This window comes from Sciurus carolinensis, chromosome X, assembly GCF_902686445.1.
Source record: "Sciurus carolinensis chromosome X, mSciCar1.2, whole genome shotgun sequence".
Lineage (NCBI taxonomy): Eukaryota > Metazoa > Chordata > Mammalia > Rodentia > Sciuridae > Sciurus > Sciurus carolinensis.
Window position 1 is genome coordinate 53,605,278 of NC_062232.1, and position 20,077 is coordinate 53,625,354.

The following is a 20,077-nucleotide window of genomic DNA, read 5'->3' on the forward strand; positions in this document are numbered from 1 at the left end:
CCTAAGCATATGTTTCCCCCTACTAGACTCCTGACTTCCCTCTGGCAAGCCTCCTGTCCCCTGCAGGTCCTTCAACTTTTTCTATGGCTGTGCCCATCCCTATCCCTACCCCATCACCCTACTCTTCTCATCACCCCACTGTGGTGAGCACCAACTAGCACCAGGCACAAGCAATGCAGGAACTGTGGGGAGGAAGCCAAGGTGGTGTGGCTGTGCACAGGACTGGGTGCACGGTCAAGCATGTTGTCACAAGCTGTTGTTGGGGAGGACCCAGTGTGGTATCAGGTGATGTAGCGCCTAGTACAGGAAGCCAGTGTTACCCCCACCACTCTCCTGCCACAATGTACGCCTTTGGTCTCCCTGAGGGAGGTCAGATGCTTTGGCCTGGAGACCAAGGTAAAACAAATCCAGACTCAATTTTTTGGAAGAGCAGAGCAGTGCAGGTCTGGGCTGGGAATTTAGGAATAGGAAGGTGTAAATAGGAAAGTGGGAATGGTATGAAATGGGATTGGGGTTAGGGGGTTTCTCTGGGAAGCGAGTTCCTCCTTGATGGTAAAGACTGCAGCATGTGTGTTGGGGGGAAGAGTTCATAGAGACTCAGAGAGGAAGTTGACCTACTCATCTTTCCCGCTATGGAGAAGACATCCATCATCACCTATTTCATGAATGACAGCTTCAACTGGGCCAGCCAAGTGTACCTACCACCAAGTCACATGGTACATTTTTGCCCCTTTCCTTGACCAACTCACCTGGGGATTCTCTTCCCTCAGTTATCTTTTGTATACACTGGGAAGCTGAGCCAGGACAACCTCCTCAATGGCCATTAGACTGCCTGATATTGGGGTTACAGGTGAATTCAGAAAGTGTATTTGACTCTTTTGCAGACAACCATTGGAACTGATATCCTGTCTAAAGTCAAGCTCACACCACTAACCCTATATACCTCAACCCTGCAGGCCTATTCATCACAGTAGGGTATCACTTCCACACACAGTCTGTGAATAAAGGAAGAAGAAAAAATTGAAGCTTCCCCAAATTACCAAGTCTTGTGATGTTTCTTGTTTTCTTTGCCCTTATCTAATCCCCAAATGTAACATTAAATTCAGGAGGTCTTGAATCATTAAAACTGCTATTCTTCATTAATAGGTCTTCCTTAATCCAAACAGTATCTTCAAATTGGTTGGATCTTGTAATAAGACTGTAGGTCACTAGGTTTGTAGTTGTAGCAGTCACTTTAAAGGGACCCGGTCTCCTCAAATTTTTTCATTCTGCTTTTGTTAAGTGCTAGCTCTTAAAAGTCTGGTTTCTTTCTACCTTTTCCTATCTTCCTAAACATTTGTTTTATGCAGCTTCAGCAACAGTTATGGGACACAGCTGGACAGAAGTGCTTTTGCTGCTTAGTTTCTTGCTACATTTGTGATTCGTCTACTGGAGTGTTTATGACATAAGTTGTTGTTATGGGATGTTTTATTTGAAAAAGGGGGTTCTGAAGGAAGCAACAGGGAGGTTGGTAAGACTAGCAGAGAAAGGGCAAGTATATTATTCTCTCTAAACCTCTACCAAGTGTGTCAACACTCTGCAACATACTCTTTTACAGGCATCAATTCTTTCAAGGACACAGACAAGTGGGCAGAAGTTGAATGGGCAGAAAGAATGACAATGTTGTTACGTTGGAGGGTAATAAGACTGAACAACAAAACGTAACTAAAACTTCTGGCATACTTAACTTCTAATGTCTATGGAGAGGGTCTACTATGCTGTTTACTTGGGGAGGAGATACCAGTGTTGGGATTAGAATGGTCATGGGTTCAAGGTTTCTAGGTTTACTGGTCCCAGGGAAGCATTATTTCACCTCATAAGGATCCATCTCTAGCCACTAACTCTAGGTTATCACTATTTGGCCCTTTTCATCATTTCTCATTGTTCATACAAATGCCTACAGAAGAGGCTGAAGACTAATCCAGAGACATCAAGACTTATTTACCTTACTATTTAAAAATTCAGATTTCTAGGTTCTACCTCAGACTATCAAATAACTCTCTAGGAGAAATAACTGGAAATGCATATTTAAACTCCCATGGATTCTTTCAAGGCAAATTTTGGACTTTCTTCACAGGGACACATTGCCCCCTACCTCACAAGAAAACCTTTAAAATTCCAAATAGGTATTTTGAACATGCCAGTGGAGATGGCATAGGTATGACATAAAAATCTCAAATAATGGATTACAATTAAATATCTAAGAACATGGCATAAAGTTATTTGGGACTGGTGTGGAAAAAAAGAGGGAAATTCACAGTTAGTACAACCTAACCTACAAGTTGGAAATTGGGAACCAACTTCTTACTATTGCCTCTGAAAAGAAATGTATCTAGTCAGGTGTGATGGGGCATGTAATCCCCAGGAGCCTGAGGCAGGAGGACTGAGGCCAGTCTGGGGAACTTAAGCAAGACCCTTTCTCAAAATTTAGAAAAAGGGCTGGAAGGTGTCTCAGTGGCAAGAGTGCTTGCCTAGCATACACAAGGTCCTGGATTTAATCCTCAGCACTGCAAAACAAACAAAAGCCCACATATATCTAAGTTCCTTCCTTGGCTTAGGTTCCAGATAAAGAATCTGGGAAAGGAGAAGAATTATATTAATACTGTTCCCTGCAGAGAAATGTCCAAAGTTCCTAGGGGAAAGGGTACTGTTTCTTCCAATACCCTTCACCCAATGCTATTCCATGGTTATACTGTGCCTAAGGTTGCTTGGCTTCTCTAATGTTCTGGCCAGACATAGATAGTTATAAAGTAGGTATAGTGTTGCTGATTCTTTCAGTGCCTCTTACTTTTGAAAAAGTTTTGTCTTGCCTCAATGGCACCTTACATCCAATCAGCAACATTCAAAATCACAACGACATTTATTCAGTATTGTATTTTACATTTTGGGGAAGATGATAGGAGGAGGAAGGGGTAAAAGCATCTCATTGGAGTCCCCAGTGTGTATGATACTTCTGATAGTACAAGAATAGGATGAAATGGCCAGGTAATCAGATGGAAATTTCCCAATATTTTCTAACTGATTTCTATAATTAAAATGATAAGATGTGTAAGTGCTAAGCCCATGGTAACCAATAAATTTTGGTTGCCACTTCTACCTGGGTTCCCCACAGGCTAGGATACACCTAGACATTATCATCCCTTTCCTTCCAGGGAAACTTGCCTAGAAAACTAGGGAACTAAAAGTACAGTACAGTTTGGGTAACACAGCTGGTGACTTTCTCTCCATTCTCCCCACCCCACTATGCTAGGGAAGGGCTCAGAGTAGAACTTCCCAAGTGGCTTCCCTTGGGCCTAGCTAGCTTGTCCTGGCAGATTCCACATGGAGGGCCATGGGCTGCAACTCTCTAGTGCACAGTCCTCTCTTTTTGGCGATGATAATCTGGGGGAAAGAAGAAAGAAAAGGAGGAACAGAGCAGGTTATTTTCAGGCCTGAGCTCCTGGTTTCCCATCCCCAATATCTGGGGCTTCCAGTCATCAATGTTTAAAGAGTTCCTACCTAGGGCCTTGTCAGGTAAGTAAAAAAGAAACTGGCACTTACTGTAGGGAAAGAAGCGCACACGCATGCTAATTTCTCGGGCGGTCTTCAGGATCTCAACAGCCTGGAAGGAACACAGCAGCTTGTACAAATGAAGAGAAAAATCCCAGGACACAATCATAATGGGGGAGATTTCCCACTCCAACCTCTGGTACATTTCCCTAGGAGAGATACTTTCTCATCATGTTACAGTTTAGGCTAATCCTTTCCAACCTGTCCTACCTGGGATAGCTTCTGTCATCACCACAGTGAAAGCACTGTCCTTACCTTGCTGTGCTCAATATCCTGGAAATCCACATCATTAACAGCTAGAACTTGGTCCCCTTCTTGAAGTCCTGCTCGATGTGCATCTGAGTCAGGAATCACCTGTTAGTAAATAGAGAATACATGTGATTGGGATGGGGTAATTTCAGAAGACTGCAGGTGAAATTTGGTGCTATTCAAAGGTAAAGTGCTGTAATTTTTTCCTGTGACAATGTAGGGAGATAGAGGGCTTGCCAAATGCAAAGCTGTGTGGGAAAGGGGAACGTCTCCATTTTGCCAATTCTATGAGCCAACTAACCCTTGGGACATCAGGGTACTCCATTCTAATAACAAAGGGAAACAGCTGTCCATATTGTCTACCAGGCATACACACCTTGGAGATGAAGATGCCTAGCTGGGAGGCCTTTCCTCCTCTGATGTTAAACCCCAACTGTAAGACAAGAGCATGGAATTGGGGCTCAACATAAGACAATGAACACAGAACATCTAGTAGCATCACAGTACAATAGCTAGGCTTGTGTGTTCCTCAGAGGGAAATGAAAAGTTGTGGAAGTGGTAGCTCAGCTTCTCTAACCATAAGAAAGGAAGTTTCCTCACCTCCCCACCTGTTTTCCAAAACATCCCCTCACCATGGTCAGTTTGTGGTATGCACAAATGTAGCCTGGAATAAGAGGTATCATGGCTCACCTGAGCTCCAGGAGGCTTCTTCAGTGTGACAATTCGGGGCAGAAACTGGGTCAATTCATTGTTGTAGTCTGGGTGGTATACTCTCTGCAAGACACAGCAACCTAAGAAGTCTTTTTTTATAATGTTATTTTATTTATTTATTTAATGTGGTGCTGAGGATCAAATCCAGTGCCTCAAACGTGCTACGCAGATGCTCTACCACTGAGCCACAATCCCAGTCCTCAGAAATATTTTTTTTTTTTTGGCAGTGCTGGGGATTGAGCCCAGGGCCTTGTGCTTTCGAGGCAAGCACTCTACCAACTGAGCTATCTCCCCAGCCCCCAGAAATCTTACTAAATTTTGAAGTCACATTTACCTTCTTTTGAAACACTAATGCATCATTTTGAAGTCAGGAAAAGGTAAAATCATGGACTTAGTTTAAGTAGAACAGACAAACATTACCCAAAGAGCAGATGTTTAGCATGGGGATATGCTAGTAGCTCTACAGCTCCCTGCTTCTTTATCTCTTGACAAAATGGAAACTAGTGCTGTTTCCAGAATTCACTGGCAGTAGGCTTCCATTAGAAATTTTCATTTGGTCTTTGTTGTTAACAATTCAGCTTCTAGGTTCTTTGGCTAAAACAAGGGCTAAGATTTACTCTCCATTTAGCTTTCTAACACTGCCATTCTACCTTTCATGCATCATCTCGCACTCAGGGGGAAAAATTCCCTACTGATGGTTCCCACCTCATGAGGAGGAATCCATGCTGGAGGATTCTCATAGGCAGGCAGGAAAACCACTGGGTAGTCATCATAAGGAATTCGGCTGTCCATCTCAGGCAAGACCCTAGAAAGAAAAGGCGAATCAAGGCCGACAAGTAATTCAAAAGGGATAGTAGCCCAGCAAGTTTCAGAAAGCAGCTCCAACCCATTCCAAGGTTATCAGTCTATATGTCTAGCCCACATTTGGTTTTAAGATTTGGAGAAGACAGAAAAAAGAGAAAAAAACTATTAACTCTGCTAAATATCTGGATGCCAAACAACCTGTTACATATTCTAGAGACATGATCTCATTTCCCACAGCAATGCAGCAAAACAGTTGTTACTGTCTTCATCCTATAGAAGAGGAAATCAGGGTGGCGTCTAAAAAGATCTACTTTTGAAATCCAAGGAGTGCTGACTCCAACTCCTCAAAGGGACTCAGGGCCAAACACTGCCCCACGCCCTCTAGACTCCCCAGACCGACTCTTCCCTCACCACCGGCTACCTTCCGGTTCCCCGTCCTGTATCCTGCCCAAGTCCCGCGCTCACCACTGATTAAACGCCAAACCACCTCAGCAGCACGGAAGCCCTCAGACAACCGAGGCTCGGCTCACCGCCGAAGCAACAGGGGAACCGGAAGCGGATCCTCAGTGACGTCTAAAAGGGGCGGGGCCTGGCTGCGACCAACTTGCCTGCCCCTCCCCAACGCGTCATCGGGTGCGCGCCGACGTGTGTGCTCCGCCTGCAGGCTATCTGCGCTCCAATTGGCTGGCGCCTCTGGAACCGATTTGAAACTTGGCGGTTAAAACTCCAGTTGGGATAGGGCGCCTGGAGACCGGGGAAGACCGGGGAAAGGGTCGTTTAGTTGGGTGAGTTGAGGGGGCCCATCTTAGCTCAGATTCTGCCGTTCCCTGTACCTTGGGGCTTTGTTATTTGTCGCTGTCTTCCTTGGAGTTTTTTCTTTTCATTTTAGACGCCACTTCACTCTTCCGAGAGTCGGGCTAACCGGCCGTTCCGTTGTGGCCAAGTTCAAGAGTAATCTCCTGGGGCAGCAATCCCGTGGGAGGGGAGGCTGCCTTGGCGAAGGCTGAGTTTCCCAATGCTCCTACCCTCTTGGAGGGCCTCCTTCCCCTGCCAACATACCAAGATTCATCAGTAAGCTTTTTTTCTCCCCTACAGAGACGGTACTGAGCTAGGATGATGAAGGAGGAGGTTAAGGGAATTCCTGTAAGAGTGGCACTGCGTTGTCGCCCTCTAGTCCCTAAAGAGATTAGCGAGGGCTGCCAGATGTGCCTTTCCTTCGTTCCGGGGGAGCCTCAGGTGCGTAGAAGGTCCTGGGCTCCTTTGTGAACAGCTGGTGTTGAATGGCAGCGAGGGGCGTGGTCTAGCTATTTTTCTTACACCTTGTCCCTTGCCTTCCATAGGTGGTGGTTGGTACTGATAAATCCTTTACCTATGATTTTGTGTTTGACCCCTCTACTGAACAAGAAGAGGTCTTCAATACAGCAGTAGCACCACTCATAAAAGGCATATTTAAAGGTGAGGCTATTTAATTTGCCGAACGTTTCTTGAGTGTGTACATTGTGCCATGAATGGACACTGCAAATTCAGGAATGGATGAAATGTGATTCCTGCCTTTGAAAAGCCCACAGCTTAATAACATTTGTGAAAGTCTGTACCCTCGAAGCTAGTTTTATACTGTATTTGCATTTCGTGCTTCTGTTTATCTTTGACTTGTACATTTTTTCATTTGCCTGGATCCTAAGTGGAGTACAATGAGGTCTTTGGTGGGTGTTGATGGTGACAAGTGTGCCAACCTGCTTGAGTGTCAGGCCTCAGTATTGATTCAGTATTGTTTATTCAAAGATAAATAATATTGCTTCTAGGCCCTGAAAGTGTTTGAAGTCCAGGGGTAGAAGAGATAGATGACTACATAAATAATCTTAATACATACACAATTTTTTTAACTTGTTGCACCTACCTTTAAGAAAAATATTTTAAAAGTTAAAAATATATAGCAGAGTTAGTCCTGCTACAGAAGTAACATGACTTCCATACAAAGTGATATGAAAAAAAGTACAGCACTAATCTTGTTAGGGGGATTTAGGGTGAATTTCGCAGAATAGGGAGCCTTTGATATAGGTCTTGAATGATGAGTAGAATTATTTGAGGTGGGGAAGGGGATTTCCCTAAGCCCCTGAATACTATAGCTAGTTATCAATCTTTATTGTAGAAGCTAAGGCTTTAATGTTGAAGACCATGGCAGGGTTCTAAAAGAGTAGTACCTGAGAAAAGTCTAATTGTTATTCTAGTACAGGGGTTATTCCATTTACAAAATAAAGATTCATTTAAAAGAAGTAGTATCATGGTGACTTAAAGTTGAAATGTTCATTTACACACAACTTAGTTTAACTTTCCATTCAATAGAAAAATGCTTTTTAGCAATAACTATTAGGATAATTTCTAGTGACTGGTTTTTTCTAAACAGGAATCTCAGACTCAGGGTAGTCCACTTGATATTTGATTTTTGAACAACTTTATTTGTGTTAGAAAAATCTTTATATTCAGAAGAAATTTACTTCTCAGTAATTTCTACTCAGTGATGTTAGTTCATCCCTCTAGATAAGGAGAAAATTTCTTCCAGAAAACAGCTATTAACATATATATTCACCTTTTTAAAAATGATATCATGGCTCAGGGCACATTGAACACTTTGCATCAAAGGTTAAAAATATGAAACATATAGAAATGTTGTTTCTAGCATAAAGAACTTTTTCCCTGAACCATTTGAGATGAGTTGTTGACCTGATCATCCCCTAATACTAGTGTATATTTCCTACAAAGAGGGACTTTCTTCTATGGTAACTTAATTTTGGTAACATAACCATCATACTTATGAAATTTGCATTGCCACATTAATGCAATCTAATCCTCAAGCCCCATTCAAGCTTTCCCAGTAGTATATGTTATAGAAACAAGATCTAGTTCAGAATCACATATATTTAGATTTAGCTATGGTTCCTCTGTAGTCTCCATTATAAAATAGTTTTTGAGTCTTTTTTTTTTTTTTTAGCTTTGATGTTGTTAACACTTTTGAAGATTCCAGGCCAGTTATTTTGTAAACAATTCTCATTTTTGTTTTTCCTGATGTTATGATTAAATTCAGGTTGTGTATCTTTTTTTAAATTATGTTTTAGTTATAGATGGACACAATGCCTTTATTTTATTTATTTATTTTTATGTGGTGCTGAGGATTGAACCCAGTGCCTCACATGTGCCAAGTGGACACATTACCACTGAGCCACAAGCCTAGCCCAGGTTGTGTATCTTTTAGCAGAAATATCACAGGAATGATTCTGTATTCTTCTCAGTTGAATCCCATCAGTCAGGACATAATTTTGATTTGTTCCATTACTGTTGATGTTCATTTTTATCATTCGATTAAGGTGTTAATCTGGCAGATTTCCCAATTATAAAGTCAATCATTTCTTTTTACGTATTAGGAAGAGTGTTACATGGTTCTGTATAATTCTTTTTTAATTAACCATCCCTGCTTTTCTTTAACTATTCCAAAAAAGTGTTTATCAGACCCTTCACTATGTGGTCATTTTCCTCAGAATGTGACTCTCACTAATAGCTTAGTAAGAGCACTATAATTTTAACTTTCATGTTATTAACTTAGCAAACTATGAGAATTAAATTATAGTCTTTTAAAGATGATATAAAGTAGAAAGTGATACCAATATACATTCATTGATTAACATTGTCCTCAATTGCAAAAAAACATTATTTTTCATATTTGGCTCAACAACACCCTTTTGTACTCTGAACTCCTGGTACTACAGAACCCTAGATATTTTGTGCAAAGTACTGAAACCTAGTTTCCCAAGATGCTGCTATATAGACATATCTGTGCTATTGCAGAAAATTATGGAATGTTATTCTCTTGCCCCAGAGTCATGCCAGGAGTTACCAGCAATATATTACAGTAAAACTCTCAATTTAGCATCTCTGATCATCTGGAATTTAGACCAACATGTTCTTTCAAAACTTCAAGGTTATTGTTTAGGTTAACACATTGTTTCAAAACTTAAAAGTTTTTTCTTTAGATTCCAAAATTATCTTGATAAATAGTAGGTAATTGTTTTCACAAAAATGTTATGATCATTTAAAATAGAAAACGTGTCTTATGTTCCTTTAGAGCATGTATACCACTCTAATAAGGGACATCTTCCTAAATTCATATTTTTTCACCTGAAGTAAATTTGGATTTATAGTTGCTGTGCTTACAGTTTTAGTAGCTACGACCTTATAATTAATTAAAGAATTATAGCAATTGATATTAAGGTGAGAATAGCCCATCTATTGTCCAATTGTTTCACATTTTAAATTTTGCTATAGTTGTAGGTGGGTTTAATTTCAATCATAACTTTAAACTTAGGGGATAAAAGGAAAATGACCAAGTAAAAGTTGATTGATAAAATAAACATTTTTACTGAAACTAAACTCAAACATTAATATACTTTGTGGGTCTTTTTGCAAACAGTAATGATTATATAGGTGCCAACAGAAAACACAGTGACTACTCAATAGGCATTCCATTTAATAATTTAAAAAATACAAATAAGTAGAAAGAAAAAAATGAAAAAATCACTTACCATCCTATTACTTAAAAATAAATATCAGAATGTTAATAATTTATATCCTTTTGATCCTGTCCAATATGTACACTTACACTTAACAATTACTTTAACCTGGTATTTTTGAGTTAATTATGTCATGAACATCGTTGAATGGGTGACTCTCCTCTATAAAAGCAAAGGACATATATCACATTGAATCATACTTCAATGATAATATTTCTGTGAGAATCCTGATAATATTGACCAAGTACACTCCTTGAGTTCAGATAGGGAATGGGTGTTTTATCAATTGTAAAAACAATGTTATTGCCTTTTCAAATGAAGACTATCTTAATACAAGGAATATATGCCAGAATCCCTTCTGTTTATGTAGTTTCTAAGTTTTTCATTTAGTTCCCATAATTTAGAATTGCTCAAGGTAGGAAGACAGTAAAATTATAAATTTCCCACAGTCTTTTGACCATGGCTTAGCCACCTTCATTATTGTTAAGTGTTTGACTTCCTAAGTTTTAAGAGTTGTCAAGAAGGGTCACAATCTGGGGTTAGTATTTTTCTTTGCTTATTTTGAATAGCATAAGTCATGGCCTTAACAAAGCTTTTCTTTGTGTCTGCTATTCCTAAGAGATTGTCTTGAGAGAGCAATCTCAATTTTGTTACAAGTAATTGCTGAAGGAAACAGAGTATATTGATTGGATGAAAGTGTTTGAGCACCCCTTTGCATGTGACTTCTATTTTGCCAGGATACAATGCAACTGTCTTGGCCTATGGGCAGACTGGCTCTGGAAAAACCTATTCAATGGGAGGTGCATATACTGCAGAGCAAGAAAATGAACCAACAGTTGGGGTCATTCCTAGGGTAATACAACTGCTATTTAAAGAAATTGATAAAAAGAGTGACTTTGAATTTACTCTGAAAGTATCTTACTTGGAGGTAAGTGATTTATCTTTAATTATTCTGAATTCAAAGTTATCTTTGGATAGGAAAATAAATCCAAATCAGATTTTTTCCTGGCACGACTCAGGTTAGTAAATTGCATTTTTAGTAAATTGAATTTTAATAAATTGATAGAGAAAATGTACTAGCCCAGTTGGATCTGGCTCTGACCCAATTCTTTTCTTTTCTTATTGGAATAGTGTATTTAATCTGATTGTTAGAGGAATTGGCATTGCCATATCAAAAGATGATAGGAATTTTTTAATTCCAGTTTGGCCTCTATCACTGATTCCCCATAGAGAATATGGAAAAGTATTTGATTTCCCTTTACTGTCTTGAGGCTTAAGTTATAATTCTGCTGCCTCCTGAAGAATTCTATTAAAAAATAGGGTGAAACTGGGTTCAGTGGTGCCTGCCTGTATTCTCAGCAACTTGGGAAGCTGAGACAGGAGAACTGTAAGTTCAAGACCAGCTTCAGCAACTTAGCCAGACCCTCAGCAACTTAGTTAGATCCTGTCTCAAAATTTTAAAAAATGCAAAGAACTTGGGATATAGATCAGTAGTAAAACACCCCTGGATTCATGAGTTCAATCTCCAGTACCAAAATAAAGTGTGAAATATTGAGTTATTTAACACATATTTGTTGAGCTCTACTATGGCTAAGTGACATGTTAAATAATTAGCATCAGCAATAATAGCAAACAAATATAGTGCTTACCCTGTGTTAAACTTAGTTGTCAGTACTTACAGTCGTACTTGCTATTGAAATATTAGTTGCTACTTTTCCCTTTCATGTTCCTCGCTCCCAGCCTCCATACTGTCCTCCCCTGAGGACCCACTGTTCACATTTTAACAAAATTGGTGAAGGTGGTATTGTTAGGACACCATCAAAGAACTGAATTGGAACACCCATGTAACTCTTAAAAGGTCTATTCCTATGAGACTCTGTCCTAAGAGAGTGGTCTCAGTTTTCTTACAAGTAATATGTGAATTCATTCTTATAAAACATCAAATGGTTAAATACAAGGTTAAAGTCCTTTGTGTGTGTGTGGTGCTGGTGATCTTACCAACTGCCTGGTGCATGCTAGGCAAGCTTCAATAGCTGTACCACTGAGACACACCATGACACCTTTTCTTAATTCTAAGCATTAAACATGTTCATTGTAAACAAAATTTTAAGTACAGGAAGTCACAAAGTATTTTTAAAAATTACCTATGTTGGGGCTGGTGTTGGGCTCAGTGGTACGGCACTTACCTAGCACGTGAAGCACTGGGTTTGATCCCCAATACCATATAAAACAAAATAAAATAAATGTGTCTATCTACAACTAAAAATATTTTTTTAAAAAGTGACCTATGTTCCCACCACACAGAGATTGCTACTGTTAACAGCTTATTTTTGCCACTTTACTTTCAACAATGTCAGATTTACAATGAAGAAATTTTGGATCTTCTATGCCCATCTCGTGAGAAAGCCTCTCAAATAAATATCCGGGAAGATCCAAAGGAAGGCATAAAGGTGTGTTTATCTTTTATTTGATATTAAAAATGTTGGCAACTACTAAAGTTCACATCCCTTTTATTTGCCACTGTGGTTTTAAATGACTACTAAAATCTCAGTCTTTTAGGTTTTGCGTGGTTCTAAAACTGCCTTTGTTAATCTAGAATTCCTTGATGGTAGCTCTTATGGGGAAGGAAGTGGGGAACTCATATTCAATTTTATCACCTTCCTGTTACTTCTTGATGGAATGCTAATATCAATTAAATAATTATTACAGAGTTCTTGAGGCTGAGATTTCCAATATGGTCACAAGTAACTATTTAGATTTAAATTAATTAAAATGGAATGAAATTTAAAATTCAGTTCCACTGGTATACTAGCCACATGTCATGGACTCAGTAGTTATAAGTGACTTATGACTACCTTATAGAATAGCATAGGTATAGGATGTATTCATGATCATAGAAAATTCTATTGGATAGTATTATAATACACATTGTCCTAGGTCCTAGAATGATATAAAAATGAAAATTGAATATGAATTTTTTAAAACTCATAAGTACCATAGGAAGAAGAACACTTTTGTGGGAACCTCTGTCACATGGTATCAATGCAGGATCGGGAGGAGGAGCTTGAGTATTCAGGGGTAGGAGAATCAGAGACTGGAAATGGGTGAGAATAGGTAATACAGACTTGATAAAATATGGAGAAATAATATCTTACCCATTTTCTCCTCCTTCCCTCCTTTCTCTGCATAAAGAAAAAAAAGGAAAGTTGAAGGTTTAAGGAAGTGATAAGGGGCAAATACCTGTGCTTCCGAGTTTTTTCCCTTCAAAATCGTTAAGTTAAGCAAGGCCTGAAGTATCAAGTCCCATAAATTTGAATACAGAAAGGTGGTTCAGATAGTGACAGTAAGAAACCTGGACAAAATATCTGCTGTCACCAAAAGAATGTTGGTACTGAGTCAGCATTGGACCCTGTTCCAAGATCTTTCCTATTTCCTATTCCAAGCAATTAAATCCCAGGCCTTGTTGAAATAAGATGCACAAATCTGGGTGGATAAGGACAAGTTTGTAAAAATCCCTTAGATGGGATGGATGGGATTTAAGTCAATAGAGAAAAGAAATAAGAGCATTCTTGTAGTAAGGAATACTTTCAACAGGAACGCTGGATAAGTCTAGACTAGTCTGGACTAGAGGATTTGGGCTGGGAATAGCAGGAGGTATGTTAGAACAAGATTATGAAAATAGGATAAAAAGCTTAGTTTCTGTCCCTCTAAACAGGATATAAACTATTTACTTCTAAACAAAAGATTGCCATGGCTAATTTTTACCAAGTTTGTATCTTACATGTATATCTCTTCAACTACATTAGCTTCTGGAGTTTAGGAGAACATTTTAAAATCTGTATCCTCATTATCTAGCACAGGGTTTAGTAGTTTGGTGACATTTTAGGAAGCAAGGTTTTAGGAAAATTAAACAGAAATGGATTGAAAAGACAAAAGACAAGGATGAGGAAGACCAGCTGAGGAAATTGGTGCCTTATTTTTCTTTCTTATTTTTTAGATTTTTTTTAGGTGTCAATGAACATTTATTTTATTTATTTACTTATATGTGGTGCTGAGAATCAAACCCAGTGCTTCACATGCTAGACAAGTGCTCTACCACAGAACTATGACCCCAGGCCTATTGCCTTATTTTTCAAACAGGAAGTAATATAAGCCTGGATTCAGAAAGTGTGATTTGGAAAGGAAAAGGAAGTGATGGATTTAAATGAAGAATGACTACGAATCGGTGACATATGGGATATGGAGGAATGGGAGAAGTTAAGTTGAAGATGATCTGAGGTTTTGAGATAATGAGAATAGAGATATTAATATAAATGGAGAAGTAGTGAAGGGAATCATTGTTAGTTGAAGAAAGATGAATTTGGCTTATAATTTGTTGATTTCAAATAATAAGTAGCAGACAGAAATAAAGGACTAGAAATTAGGGCTGTAGATATAGTTTTAAGAGCTATGGAGTAATAAAATCAGCATCTTTGGGCTGGGGATATAGCTCAATGGTAGAGCACTTGTCTTCCACATGCAAGGTCCTAGGCTCTATCTCCAGTACTGCCAAAAAATTTGGAAAATTGGGGTTAGAAAGGACTTCATAATCATCTAGTCCTATGTTACTAGAGTGTCCACAAAATTTCAATTCATATAAGTTCTCCCAGGTGAATATAGTACCAAACATGAGACCCTATTTTCCTGGATTCCGAATCCTGCAAAAACTATTCAGTGCTATTTCCTCTAGTGAAGACGAGGCATCAAATGGGTCAGAAGTTCAAGGAGGTGCATGGAGTCACATGGAGGATAAAGTTGCAAAGGAAAATACCATAGCTATTTGCGTTATACTTGTTCTCTTTCAGGGCCCAAATTTACCTTCACCTGGGGCCATCACTACCCTAAAATCTAGAGATCTTTTCTAGCTCTGATATTAGCAAGTACTCTTGTTTATTAAGTTCTTAGAGAAGATTTGAGACTTTGGTTTCTGGTCATTTTCACAGAGTTCTGGTTAAAATAGTCTTATTTCATGACTATTTATTGAGTTTTGACTGGAGTATCAAGACATTTTTTAAACCACCAATCCCTGTATTTCTTACTAATCATTTGAAATATTAATCATAAAAGAAATGTTTCTTTCTTGGAATTAGATTGTGGGACTCACAGAGAAGACTGTTCTAGTTGCATTGGATACTGTTTCCTGTTTGGAGCAGGGCAACAACTGTAGGACTGTGGCATCCACAGCTATGAACTCCCAGTCGTCACGATCTCATGCCATCTTTACAATTTCTGTAGAGCAAAGAAAGAAAAATGACAAGTAAGTTATAATTTCAAGATTCAAGATTTTTTATGTTCTATTAAGATTGAATACTGGGCTGCTGCTTCAAATGCTTTGACTAACCATCTGACGTCAGTATGGTGAGCATTAGTGACCAGTGGACCTATTTAAACTGACTTGAAAACAAAGTGAGAGCTAGCAGATCAGCTTTGATACACAGCTACTCTCAAACTTGTGTATTATTCTCTCTTGTTTCTTCCTGTCATTGCCATAGGAATAGCAGCTTCCGCTCCAAGCTGCATCTTGTAGACCTTGCAGGATCAGAAAGACAGAAGAAAACCAAGGCTGAAGGAGATCGTCTAAAAGAGGGTATGATTAATTAAGGTCAAAGTTATAGATAAAAAAAATCTTCTGTACTTTTACTGATATTGCTGGTGTTCCTAACTGCGATATTTCAGAGCATATTCTTTTTTTTTTTTTTTTTTTGGTACTGGGGATTGAACCCAGGGGCACTTCACCACTGAGCCGCATCCTCAGACCATTTTGTATTTTTTTTAGAGACTGGGTCTCACTGAATTGCTTAGGACCTCACTAAATTGCTGAGGCTGGCTTTGAACTCATAATCTGCCTCAGCCTCCCAAGCTGCTGGGATTACAGATTTATGCCACTGTGCCTTGCTCAGAACACATTCTAACAGCAGGTGCAATTTAAGTTTGAGGATGATTTCAACAATGGTAAAACTTATTTCTTTCCCATACACTCATTTTCTAATTCAGGTGTGAAATTCGTATCTGGCCCTTGTTTTGTTTTACCCACAATGACTTATAAATAAAAGCAGTACCCTGATTCTCATTCCAAGTATTCACTATCCCTTTCAGATGTTGTCGTGTATAAACTCATCAGCATGGTTTCCATATCTTCCTTTAAATTGTTGAATTTAAATGATCAGGTGCCTAAAGCTAGAAAATTCCTATGTTGTATGTTATTAGAAACCTTCTAGCATAATAGTTACCTGGTGATCTGTATGATTTGGGAATGGTCCTTTAAGTGGTTACTAATCTCTTTAACAGAAAATAACATCTAGCTTCTTTCGCAGTTTGTTCTTAAGGATCTCATGAAATATTTTGTCAAATGCCTTGCTAAGTCCAGATCTACTATGTCTACTATATTTATCAAAGCTAACAGCTTAGTAAAAACACAAAAAAAGAAATAAGGATTAGCCTAGATTGACTTTTTCTTAGTTAACTCAAGTTGCTTCTAGTGCTCATTCCTCCATTTCCAGGTTCTTGTAAGATGACTTTGTAATAATCCATTCTAAACTTACATCAAATTCACTGGTTTGTAATTTATGGAATTAACTTTTACCCTTTTTTTTTAAACTTGAAATTATGTCTGCTCAGCCTTCTGCAACGTCTTTGTGATTCCTCAAAGATCTTTGACAAAGCTTCAGCGGTGTCTTTTAAAATACTCTCAGTTCCCTTAGCAATAATTCATCTGACTCAAGATATTTGAACTCTTATTAAAGTAGTTGGGTTCTTACTACCTCTTTACTCATATTGGGCTTCTGTTCCCTCTCGGGAACTAAAAAGTCAGACGCAGAAATAGTATTTGAGGAATTTTGTCTCTGTCATTTATCATTTTCATACTGCTGGCATAGGGCAGAGACCTGTTTCTTCCTCATTCAGCTTTTTGTTCTGAATGTATTTAAAAGTGCCCTTTTTGTTCTATATTTGCACTTTGAGATTTAACCTTCTTAAAACAGTTTTTAAAGGTTGATATACCTTCTTTATCATCTTTTAGGTATACAGTTCTGAATTATTTAGCAGCTGTCCTGATATAAAGTACTGATATAAAGTTTTATAAAGTGCTATAAAACTCAACCATTTAAACTGTACACATTCATGGATTTTAGTATAATTACAAAGTTGTGCAGGCATTACCACAATCTAATATTAGAATATTTTATTTCCCCCAAAAGAAGCGGCATGCCATTAGCTTTCATTCTCTATTCCTACCACTTTCCCTAGCTTTAGACAACCACTAACCTACATTTCATAAAAATCATATATGTGATCTTTTGTGACTGACATTTTTCACTTAGTATAAGGTTTGCAAGGTTCATTCATGTTGTAGTATATATCAGTATTTTATATTCATCCCCCTGGGTACTGGTGATTGAACTTGGGGGTATTCTACCACTGAGCTACATTCCCAAAACCTTTTTATTTTGAGAAAGAGTCTTGCTAAGGTGTCCAGACTGGCCTTGAACTTGTAGTCCTCCTGCATCAGCCTCCCTAGTAACTGGCATTATGGGCATGCACCACCATGCCTGGCTTCATTTCTTTTTATTGTTGAATAATGTTCAGTTGTATGGATATACCACATTTTGATTGTCCGTTCATAAGTTGTATCCAGTTTTGATTGTTATATTGTCCTGTGAATATCTAAGTTTTTATGAGGGAAATGTTTCAATTTTTCTTGACTACATATCTAGGAGTAGACTTGCTAGGTTACACGGTAATACTGTTTAACTTTTTAAAAAATTAGTTATAATCAACATATCATTATACTCATCCTTTTAAAGTATACCATTCAGTGAATTTTTAGTATATTTGCAAGAAAAGCTGTGTAACCATCACTGCAATAAATTTTGGAATATTTTCATCACCCCAGAAAGAAACTCATTTTCACTGCTAATCAGCCCCTGTTTCCCACAAATGTCTGTTCCCTGCCTTCTCATAATAACTAATCCTGTCCCTATAGATTTGCCTATTCTGGGCATTTCATATAAAATGAATTATATAATATGTGATCTTTTGTCACTGACTGCTTTTACATAGCATGATGTTTTCAAGTTTTATCCATGTTGTATCAGTACTTCATTCTTTTTATTGTCAAATAATAAGGAAATAATGTATTTTTATTCATGCATTTATCTGCTTATGTATTTTTGGATTATTTCAGATTTGATTATTGAGTCATGTTGCTATCAACATTTTTGTACAAATTTTTCTGTGAATGTATGTTTTCATTTCCCTTGGGTATATACCTAAGAATGAAATTGCTCAGTTTTATGATAACTCCATGATTAACTTGTTGAAGAAATGCCATACAGTTTTCAAAGCAACAGGACCATTTTATGTAATAAGTAATAATAATAAGTAATAATTTGTCTACATTCTCACTTGTTATTATGTATTTCTAATTATAGTCATCATAGTAGGTCTGAAATGGTATCTCATTGTAGTTTTTATTCATATTTGAATGATGTCTAATGGTGTAGAGCATCATTTCATGTGCTTATTGGCAATTTGTATACCTTCTCTGGAAAAATGTCCATTTGTATCATATTTAGATTTTTTAAAAAATTTCAAGTTGTAGATGAACACAATACCTTTATTTTGTTTATTTATTTTTATGTGGTGCTGAGGATCAAACCCAGTGCCTCACATGTGCTAGGCAAGCACTCTACCACTGAGCTACACCTCCAGCCAAATATTTAGGTTTTTGATCCACTTTTATTTAATTTTTTATATGGTACAAAGTAGTTGTCCACCTTCAGTCTTTTGCATATCAGTATTCAATTATCTCAGCATCATTTAAAAGTCTCTTCTTTTCCCATTGAATTTTATTGATTTCCTTGTCAAGAATCAATTAGATTCCATTGATATATTTGTCTATCCTTATGCCAATACCATACTATTTTGCTAACTGTAGCTTTGTAGTAACTTTGAATATGAGAAATGTGAATTTTACAACTTTTTTTTTCAAGATCGTGTTAGCTATTCTGGGTCTCTTGTGTTTTCATATAAATGATAGATTCAAGTCGTCAGTTTTTCTGCAAAAATGCTGGCTAGAATTTTCATAGAAATTGCATTGAATCTGTAGATCCATTTGGAAAATATTGCCTTTTTTCAGTACTGAGGACTGAACTTAGGGGCACTTTACTACTGAGCTACATTCCCAGCCCATTTTATTTTTATTTTTGAGACAGGGCCTCACTAAATTTCTGAGACTGGACTTGAACTTGCAATCCTCCTGCCTCAGCCTCCTCGTTAGCTGGGATTGTAGGTGTGTGCTACCATGCCTGGCTAGTACTGATATTTTAACAATATTAAGTCCTTAAATGTGTTCACATTGAATTTTGAAATTGTTTATTGTTTCGTATACTGATTTTGTATCTACAACCTTGCAGAACTTGTCTATTATAGTAGGTTTCTAAAAGATTTTTAAAGAATTTCTACATATAGGGTAATATCATTTGTAAATAGAAATAGTTTACCTCTTTCTTTCCAGTCTGGATTCTTTGTTTCTTTTCCTTGACTACTTTTCTTGGCATTACCTCCAGTACAATGTTGAATAGAAGTGTAAGCATGAATATTGTTGTCTTATTCCTGATCTTGAGGGAAGAACATTCAGTTTTTTACTGTTAAGTATAATTTTAGCTATGTTTTTTTCATGAGATTCTCCTAACCAGGTTGAGGAAATTCCCTTTTATACCTAGTTTTTTTTTTTATCATAAATAAGTATGTTTTAAATGTCTTTTCAACATACACTGATATGATCATGTTGTTTTTGTTTTTATTCTACTGAAATGATATATTGCATTAATGAATTTTTGCATGTTAAATCAATTTCATATTCCTAGGATAAACCTCTTTTTTTGTTTGTTTAGTGATGTTCGTCAACTAATTCTATAAACTGTCTATTCACTGTAGTTTGCCATCACAGATGTGTCTGCTTAGTCAGTTTAGTAGATAGCTGATGATTGTACATAGCTTTCTTTATATGCCTTGAACCTATAATCCTCCCCCATTTTCCTAGGACTTTGTGAATGTGTTGGAGCATGCCTGTGCAACTCAGGCACTTTACAACTCTGCCTTAGCATTCATTTCATTTCTTGAGT

General features: G+C 37.7%; 2 protein-coding genes across 5 annotated transcripts in view; one reads left to right on the forward strand and one right to left on the reverse strand.

Annotated features, from left to right (window-relative positions):
- Positions 1-5,919, reverse strand: part of Pdzd11 (PDZ domain containing 11) — a 117,058-nt gene extending 111,139 nt beyond the window's left edge. The window contains exons 1-7 of one of the 4 annotated variants that reach the window (XM_047537096.1): positions 5,818-5,919; positions 5,254-5,353; positions 4,528-4,611; positions 4,214-4,270; positions 3,844-3,942; positions 3,580-3,640; positions 2,881-3,420 (exon numbers count right to left, since the gene is read on the reverse strand). In XM_047537096.1, the coding sequence (XP_047393052.1) occupies positions 3,386-3,420; positions 3,580-3,640; positions 3,844-3,942; positions 4,214-4,270; positions 4,528-4,611; positions 5,254-5,340 (423 nt within the window). In that variant the 5' untranslated portion in view covers positions 5,341-5,353; positions 5,818-5,919 and the 3' untranslated portion in view covers positions 2,881-3,385. Of the gene's footprint in view, positions 1-2,880; positions 3,421-3,579; positions 3,641-3,843; positions 3,943-4,213; positions 4,271-4,527; positions 4,612-5,253; positions 5,354-5,817 lie in introns of those variants that run through there. The other 3 variants (XM_047537095.1, XM_047537098.1, XM_047537097.1) reach the window with 3 other exon arrangements.
- Positions 5,920-6,091: 172 nt separating this feature from the next.
- Positions 6,092-20,077, forward strand: part of Kif4a (kinesin family member 4A) — a 127,713-nt gene continuing 113,727 nt past the window's right edge. Inside the window, 7 exon segments of the mRNA XM_047536619.1 lie at positions 6,092-6,137; positions 6,448-6,588; positions 6,693-6,807; positions 10,652-10,842; positions 12,272-12,364; positions 15,044-15,210; positions 15,446-15,540. Coding sequence (XP_047392575.1) covers positions 6,466-6,588; positions 6,693-6,807; positions 10,652-10,842; positions 12,272-12,364; positions 15,044-15,210; positions 15,446-15,540 — 784 coding nt within the window. The 5' untranslated portion in view covers positions 6,092-6,137; positions 6,448-6,465.